At 44.6% G+C, this 9063-nt stretch overlaps 2 protein-coding genes across 3 annotated transcripts in view; one reads left to right on the plus strand and one right to left on the minus strand.

The window, feature by feature from the left end:
- The window catches only part of Acat2 (acetyl-CoA acetyltransferase 2), a 16015-nt gene extending 10664 nt beyond the window's left edge, over window positions 1-5351 (plus strand). The window contains exons 4-7 of the mRNA XM_031351632.1: window positions 510-647; window positions 1467-1621; window positions 3879-3989; window positions 4357-5351. Of these exons, the coding sequence (XP_031207492.1) occupies window positions 510-647; window positions 1467-1621; window positions 3879-3989; window positions 4357-4527 (575 nt within the window). The 3' untranslated portion in view covers window positions 4528-5351. The remainder of the gene's footprint in view (window positions 1-509; window positions 648-1466; window positions 1622-3878; window positions 3990-4356) is intronic.
- Window positions 4573-9063, minus strand: part of Tcp1 (t-complex 1) — a 29104-nt gene continuing 24613 nt past the window's right edge. For both annotated transcript variants that reach the window (XR_004113100.1, XR_004113101.1), the window contains exon 13: window positions 4573-4649. The gene's annotated coding sequence lies outside the window, so the exon portion shown is untranslated. The remainder of the gene's footprint in view (window positions 4650-9063) is intronic.

Genomic DNA, 9063 nt, shown 5'->3' on the forward strand with positions numbered 1-9063 from the left:
CACACACATGTGTGAGAATAGCCTTGGAGGCCGTCTAAGGCCTTGCATCCCTAGGAGCTGGAGTTAAAGGTATTTGTGAGCTGCTGAAGGTGGGTGTGAATTCTGATCACCATAATTAAGCAGCAAGCACTCTTAAATGCTAACCAGTCTCTACAGTTCCTTAAGGACAAAATCACCATGACACAATCTGACATTGATGCCCAGCTCATATAAGGTGGATTACACCACTTCTGACCCACTCAGTTGTAACTAGATAAATGCAATGACTCAAACCTGTGTCATTCAATACAAAGAACTGCTGTCCTTAGGAAAGGCTGTGGATTTGAACACAGGGTGAGTGTCTCCTGAGGAGTTCTCCTGGGAGAGCATGCAGTAATTGTAGCAATTCCTACTGGAGTGGGAGTGGTTAAATGGTGATAAGACCTTTCTTCCAAATGCCACTTCTCTTGTTTCTGAGAAGTCCCCAGTCCCAGAACTCTGCCTTCTCTGTATTCATTCCAAGTAACTGGTTTTGCTCTCTGCAGGTCTTACTGAAGTGAAAATCGATGAGTTTCCTCGTCATGGGAGTAACCTTGAAGCCATGGCCAAGCTGAAACCTTACTTTCTTACCGATGGGACAGGAACTGTCACTCCAGCGAACGCATCAGGTTTGAGTTCTGAGGGGCACTGGGGGAAATACCAACTCTGAGGAGGTCTACACATGAATATGCCTTTCTCCACAACATGATTCCTAAACCTGGGTTTAAGGGACTGTTTATACTTTCTAGATGCTTGGCTATTTACTTAATCTATACTAAATTAAATGATTTGCTTTTTTGACATCTAGACTAAGCGTACAAGTTTAAACAAAAGACAATTAAATTCTGAAGTTGTTCAAGTGATGATGGTGTACACCTTTAATCCCAGTACTCTGTGAGTTTGAAGCCAACCTGGTCTACAAATTTAGTCCAGGGCTACACAGAGAAGAAAAAAAAAAACTCTGTAGTTGCCAGGCATGGTGAGGCACTCCATTAATCCCAGCATTGCACCAGAGCTCTGTGAGATTGAGGCTAGCCTTGTCTGCATTGGGAATTCCAGGCCACCGAAGGCTAAAGAGACCCTGTCTCAAAAAAAAAGAAAAAACAAAAAACAAAAAAAAAACCCAAAAGCTTTAGAGGTTATTTGCCTTCACACTTTTCAAATTCTGGAAAATCTCAGTACCTGTGAATGAGGCCTAGGCTTGTTTCTTCAGTATTCTTCTCCCTCTCTTCCTCTCCATTGCTTTTGGGGGAATCTTGTATTATTGTGTGGTCAGTATCATGCTCTAGACTTGACCATTTGTAAGTGTGTTGTTTAGTCTGATGGATCACAGCAAACAGAACCTTTTAGCAAGATGTCAGTAGCTTCATGCTTTCAGGTGGAAAACAGGCCCGGGGTCCATAGCTGAAGGAAAGGAGCGCTGTTGACAGCAGGTCCCTTGTTTACAGGAATGAACGATGGTGCTGCTGCTGTGGTTCTCATGAAGAAGACAGAAGCTGAGAGTCGGAAGCTGAGACCTTTAGCAAGAATAGTCTCCTGGTCACAAGCTGGTGTGGAGCCTTCTGTGATGGGAGTAGGACCAATTCCAGCCATAAAGCAAGCTGTGAGTCTTACACTGTAACCTTTCAGTTGTTTGATTTGTCTGTCTGTCTGTCTATAGCAGTGTTTGCGTGTCTATGTGTGTATGTCTCTGTGTGTGTCTGTCTCTATGTCTATTTGTGTGTTTGTGTTGAGAGCCAGGCCAATCCAAGGCTTCTCAAAGTCTGGGTTGATAGGATAAAGGAAACCTAGTTTAATGTCCTTGCCCAGGAGCAGACTTGGCAAGATCCAGTCTGGAGCTGGGGTCAGAGCCTTGAAGAAGTTAAGGTTTCAGTTCTTGGAAGCTTGGTGTTTACCCCTGAAGAGACAGAATTATCAATCTTACGGCCATTTTGTGCACCGTCCATGGCACACTGAAGATACCTTGTGTTCCTCTTGGACAGCATTGATTGATTAGCTTCCTGTTGACTTTATCCCATTATCCCATTTCTCCCCTAAAAGCTGTATATAAGGTCCTGTACTTATTAATACGTTTGCTCAGTATAACACATAGCGTGTGCAGAACATCCTGGCCATAGTTTCTATCTTCTTTTTTGTTTCTTTTCTTTTTTTCTTTTTTTGCTTTTTGTTTTTTGTTTTGTTTTGTTTTGTTTTTTTGTTTTTTGTTTTTCGAGACAGGATTTCTCTGTATAGCCCTGGCTGACTGTCCTGGAACTCACTCTGTAGACCAGGCTGGCCTCAAACTCAGAAATCCGCCTGCCTCTGCCTCCCAAGTGCTGGGATTAAAGATGTGCGCCACCACCGCCTGGCATTCTATTTTCTTTATCTTCTTATCTCCTAGTCATCTGCTTTAGGACCCTGTCACTGAAGAATGACCTCCTGGTCTGGGGTGTGTGTATGTGTGTGTGTGTTTGTATATTTGTGTGTTTGGTGTGCATGTACACATGCATGTATTTGGGTGTGTGTGTGTAGGTGTAGTGCACATATGGAAGTCAGAGGACAACTTACAGGAGTTGTTCTTGTTCTACTTGTGGTACCTGGAGAGCTCAGGAGTAAAGCTTGATATCAAGTGCCTTATTCATTGAGCTGAGTGGACTGGCTGTGCTTTCCCCTGCATCTTTGATACAAAGTTTCACACTAGTCTGAAATTCTCCAAGGAGGCGAGGCTGGGTGAGTGTCCTTAGGCGAGGCTGGGTGAGTGTCCTGCCCACCCCAGCCTTTAGTAATGTGGTCATAGGAGCACCATGATGCTTCATGCTTTTTTTTTTTTTAAATTGGGTTCTGGGGATTGACCTCAGGACACTTGCACTTTACCTACTGAGCCATTTCATCAGCCCGGGTCAGCTTTTTTAAAATTATATTTTATATACATAGGTGTTTTGTTTGCATATGTGTCTGCAAACCACTGTGTGCCAGTGGAGGTGTCAGATTGCCTGGGCTAGAGTCACTGGAACCGCTGTCAATATGGAATGCTCCTTTATGAACCCTGTGACAAGCAGTTCCCTCAGCGAACTGTTTTATGAGCCCCCATGTGAGTGTGAGGACTCAAGCATGGGTCCTGGAAGCACAGCCAGTGCTGCCAGCCATCTCTCCAGCCCCCAGATCCTAGTCAGATCAAGTATGCTGTATTAACTGCACATAACAGTACAGACAGTTTAGACTTCTACCTTAAGGAATATTTTAGCATGCAGTCTTTTAGTTTTGAGGCTGGGCCTTGCTCTATAGCACAGGCCAGCCTTAAATGTAGATAGCTGTTCTGCCTGAGTTTCTAAAGTGCTGCGATTACAGGTGTGCATGTGTCATCACATCATCTACCTTTTGAATGGAATCAGCTTCACTGAGGGAACTGTTTGACACAAGGTTCATAAAGGAGCATTCCATACTGACAGTGGTTCCAGCTGGAGTATCATTATGCAGGCTGACTATAGCCTCCCCTGCCCTTGGATTACAGGCACAGGCCACCATGGCACATCTAGCCTCATAGTGGCAGTTTCCTACTGGAAATGTATCTTTGAGGAATATAGTATGTATCTTTTCTTCATTTTAAGTTATCATTGTGTGTGTGTGTGCGTGTGTATGTGTGTGTGCATGCACGAATGCCTGTGTGTATGCACATACCAGTGCCTGTGGAGGCCACAAGAGGGTGTATGATACCACAGAGCTGGAGTTACAGGCATTGGTGAGCTGTCCACCCATTGTGAGTGCTAAGATCTGAGGTCTGGTCCTCATGATAGAGCAGCGAGTATTGTTAACCATCTCTCGAACTCATATATCTTTATGTTAGTAATGAATGGTTTGACTTCAGTTAATCTTTCCTGTAGGTTGCAAAGGCAGGCTGGTCACTGGAGGATGTTGATGTGTTTGAAATCAATGAAGCCTTTGCAGCGGTGTCTGCAGCAATAGCTAAAGAACTTGGATTAAATCCCGAGAAGGTAACCAACATGTAGTGTGTTTGCCAGTGAACTTGCCCAATCCATGTTTAAGGCTATAAAATATAACAAATGGGGTCATTTTTCAAGACCTTAGCTAAATATGAACAAATACAAGTTAATTTTCAGTTGGGTTTTTTGTTGCTTTTTACATTAAAGAACTGAGTGTGTTAGTTCACGTCAGAATCAGTGGGACATTCTAAAAACAAGGGAGACAGCAGGTGTCACACAAGCATCATTTATTCCTAAGCTTTACAGTAAAAGTTGAGTTCAAAAGGATGGCTTGCTAGCATAGCACTGGGGGAGAAATATAAAACAGGTATTAGCCCGTGTCCACAGAGGACTGACTTAAGCTCTTCTTTCTCTACAGGTCAACATCAACGGAGGAGCCATTGCCTTGGGCCATCCTCTGGGAGCATCTGGCTGCAGGATTCTAGTGACCTTGTTACACACCCTGGAGAGAGTGGGTGGGACCCGTGGTGTTGCAGCCCTGTGCATTGGGGGTGGGATGGGGATCGCAATGTGTGTTCAAAGAGGATGATCTGCATGACAGCCACCACCCTTGGACAGTTCTTGTTAAATCAGTGAAACACTAAGTAGAAAGTGAAATCAGAGGACCAAAAGAGGACAGGAACCCAGGTGGACAGCTTGCTGTACTTTAATGTGAGACACCCAAGGCTAAGACATTGCACCTGACACTGTTATAAATAAAAGGGAAATCCAGTCAGTCATCAAGGGCTCCAGAGTGAACAGCATTTTCATAACTTCTGTGTTTATTGTCTTTGTTTTCTGGGTATAATTTTCTCTGATCATTGATTTGTTGGTTGGTTGGTTGGTTGGTTGGTTTTTGAGTCAGGGTCTCACCATATAGCCTCAAAATCGTTTTGTAGATCAGGTTGGTTTTGAACTCCCAGAGATCCACCTTTTTGTGCCTCCTGAGTACTTGAATTAAAGGCATGCATCCTTAATGCAGGGCCCCCAAAATGATCCATTCAAAGAATGGGGATGCGGCTTCTGTTGCAAACTTCAGGCTCTTTGCTTTAACTGCTGTTGGTTCAAACACCCCTGCTTGCTTGTCTCGTGGTTTCCCATTGATCAAATCAAGACTAATCCTGTAATGAAAATCGGATTCGGTGACCTCTTCCGAGCTGAGGTGGGGTAGGTATTCCAGCTGTTCTAGTCAAAAGACTGGCAGTGCCAACAAGTGTGCCTCTGGGTTGTTGAAAAGTGAGCAGCAAGCAGCTTCTGTGTATTCCTCTCTGCTGATGAGATGGGATGTTACCTGCTTCAGATACCTACCTTGATTTCCCCAAAATGATGAACTGTAACTGGAATTGAAAGTCAAATAAATTCTTTCCTCCTTTAGATTGCTTCTCATCAGTGAGTTTTATCATGACAGCAGAAACAAAGCTAGAGCATAGGATGTGGTAAGGACAGCCAACTTCAACAGAAAAGCCATAGTTTGCAGCATGTAACTGAGAGGTTCATTTGTGATTATTTCTTTTTGTTTGGTTGGTTTTGTTTTGTTTTTTGGTTTTTTGTTTTTTTGTTTTTTTCTGAGACAGGGTTTCTCTGTGTAGCCTTGGCTGTCCAGGAACTCACTCTATAGACTAGGCTGGCCTCGAACTCAGAAATCCACCTGCCTCTGCCTCCCAAGTGCTGGGATTAAAGGTGTGCACCACCACCGCCCGCCCGGCAATTATTTCTAATAAACCGTGTTACTCAGTTGAACCTACCAGGTAGTAGTCACATGTGCTGTGGAAACCATAAGCAAACTATAGTAGAGATAGCTTGCAAAAGTCAGTTATTGAAGCTATGTGTCACATCTACATGACTGACTGATCAGGTGATCGGCCAAATACACAACAGCAAGCCTCTAAGAGTATTATGGAGTAGAAAGTGCCTACCCAAGTGATGTCCTGGCAGCTGTAGGCATGGTGGTGCATCCCTAACAAACAGGACTACACCCAACCATCGTGGTATGCACTAACCTGCATAGCCAGATGTGTCACTGCATAGCACATACAGTCTAATGGAAAGTAGTCTTGCCAGACCCTGCAGGCCCAGGACTACATGTCAGGAACATGTTCTGCCTCTACCTCAGGAAGATGCAGTAGATGCTATACAAAAATTTACCAGAAATAAGCCAAGATTTATTTATGTGTGTGTTCCCATGTTTGTATATGCACATTTGGAGACCAGAGAGCATCAGATCCCCTGGAATGGACTTGTGAGCCACCATGTGGGTGCTAGGACTAAACCCAGGTCCACTGCAAGAACAACTATTACTCAGCCACTGAGCAATCTCTCTAGTCCCATTTTTATTTAAATAGTGGGATGGACTCCATGTGAATAACCTGAGGAAGCCAGGGGCAATGGCTGCGCCTGGAGCTAGAGGTGGTGGTAAGCCAGTCCTGGGTGCTGGGAATTGAACTCCAGCACCCAGAGTTTAAATAGAGAAGATCAGTCTACTCATAGACAACTAGGTTAAATACAAGGATTCCAGAGTTGTCAGCATGATGGATGGTTACTGAAGTGATCGAGTGGACCTGATGTTTTCCTGAAGCTACGGCAAAATTGGAAAGAGGACAGAGTAAGCCCACAAAGGGGGCTGAAGAGTGGCCAGAGAGTAAGGGGGAAATGGAATAGAAATGGCATGGCACTGCAGAAGCAAACCAGAATTGCTATCCTTTGAGAATGCTGGGAGTCCTGCAGCCAGCCTGAGAGGGTGGGGGCAGGGTGTGGGGAGAATAACCAGAGGGAGTCAGCAAAAGGAAGATGTAAATGGAACATTATGAGATTAAATGAGACCAAGGGTGTTCCATCTTTAATTAGAAAAGACATTTTCTGGGCTAGAGAGATGGCTCAGTGGGTAAGAGCACTGACTGCTCTTCTGAAGGTTCTGAGTTCAGTTCCCAGCAACCACATGGTGACTCACAACTACCCGCAATGAGATCTGACGCCCTCCTTCTGGTGCATCTGAAGACAGCTACAGTGTACTTATGTATAATAATACATCTTTTAAAAAATGAAAAGAAAGGGGCTGGTGAGATGGCTCAGCGGGTAAGATCACTGACTACTCTTCAGAAGGTCATGAGTTCAAATCCCAGCAACCACATGGTGGCTCACAACCACCCCTAATGAAATCTGATGCCCTCTTCTGGTGTGGCTGAAGAGAGCTACAGTGTACTCATTTATAATAAAAAATAAATCTTTTAAAAAAAAATGAAAAGAAGAGAAAAGACATTTTCTGGCAAAAATCCCTTTCCGGTCAGCATTTTTTCTCAGATAATAGTATGTGCCCAAGGTTACATCTGCTCCCAGAAGTTACACTTGCAGTTTGCCTTGAGCGGGCCAACTATGTAATAACTGTGTAAGGCTAAAGCCAGACATGGTGGCACCCAGCTTTCATCCCAGCATTCAGGGAGTAGAGCAGGGGATCTCTAAGTTCCAGAACAACCAGACCGACATAGTGACTTATATAGATCAGCTAAGGGCTACATTATGAAATTATGTCTGAAAGAGAGAAAGAGAAAACGTTAAATTGTTGGGTTTTTTGGTTTTTTTTTTTTTGAGACAAGGTTTCTCTGTGTAGCCCTGGCTGTCCTAGAACTCACTCTGTAGACCAGGCTGGCCTTGAACTCAGAAATCCACCTGCCTCTGCCTCCCAAATGCTGGGATTAAAGGCGTGTGCCACCACTGCCCAGGGAAAGTTTTTAAGTTGTTGAGACCTGAGTTAGTTCCCAGATCCAACATGGTGACTCAAAACCATCTTAACTCCATTTCAGGGGATCTAGTGCCTTTTTCCAACCTACCTGGAGAACTAGGAACATAAATGGTGCACATACAGGCATGCAGGCAAACAAAAACCCAAAACACTGATAGAGATAAAATAAATCTAGTAAGATTTGTCCTTGGGGGGGGATATATACATACATGCATATATATATGTATGTATGTATATGTATATACACATGCACGTGTGTGTTTGTTTGTGTGGCCAAGCTCTGGAGAGAAGCACTGGCCCTTCCTGTCTGAAAGCCCAGCCTCACCCCAGCCTGTAAGATTTAGAGCAGTTGCGAGGCCTCTACAGAAATAACTTTTTGTGGGCTGACAAGATGGCTCAGCGGGTAAAAGCACTGACTGCTCTTCCGAAGGTCCTGAGTTCGGATCCCAGCAACCACATGGTGGCTCACAATCATCCGTGATGAGATCTGACGGACGCCCTCTTCTGGTGTGTCTGAAGACAGCTAGAGTGTATTACACCTGAGCAAGCGGGGCCAGAGCAAACAGAGGTCCTGAGTTCAATTCCCAGCAACCACATGATAGCTCATGACCATCTGTACATCTACAGTGTACTCATACACATAAAATAAAATAAATATTAAAAAAAAGAAAGAAAGAACTTTTTGCTTGCCCAAAACCTGTGGGTTATGTGGACTGTTTGTGGGAGAAAGTCCAGACAAATTCTGACTTTGGCCACAGGTGTTTTAAACAGCAATGATCTGTGGCAGTGTTTTAAACAGCAATGATCTGTGGCCCTTAGGGATTTTTAATGAATAAGATCTTCAAATCACCTTCCATCCTAGGACCCTGGGTTTCTCCCCTGGACAAGAATCCGGCTCTTAGCATCCAAGTGAACTAGGGTTTACAGAGTCCAGGCACTCTTGGAGGAATCTCAAAATCCCTGCGAACTAATGGACACTGAACCCTGATCCTTCTGGCTTCTGGCATGTTCGGAAATTATAGCCAGGGCATTCCAGTCCCGGCTGAATCAGAGGTAGACTTTTAGTCACCCTCACTGTTTCGAAAATACACAAAAACAGACGGAGAAGGGATACAGAGAAAGATTCTGGGGTTGTGTTGCAAGCGTTCGAAGTCCACAGCCTGAGACTTCCCCCAAAACCTCGGCCTTGTGCAGGCTGATTGCGTCCACTCTAACCTACACACCCAGAACCCCCGAGTCTCTATGTCACACCCTAAGACCCCTAGTCTGTGCACACCATGTTCACCACCATCCCCCAGCGGAGGAGGAGTGGCAGTCGGGGGAAGGGGCGGGGGGAGCTGCTGAGCAGAG

Source organism: Mastomys coucha, unplaced genomic scaffold (assembly GCF_008632895.1).
Source record: "Mastomys coucha isolate ucsf_1 unplaced genomic scaffold, UCSF_Mcou_1 pScaffold5, whole genome shotgun sequence".
Lineage (NCBI taxonomy): Eukaryota > Metazoa > Chordata > Mammalia > Rodentia > Muridae > Mastomys > Mastomys coucha.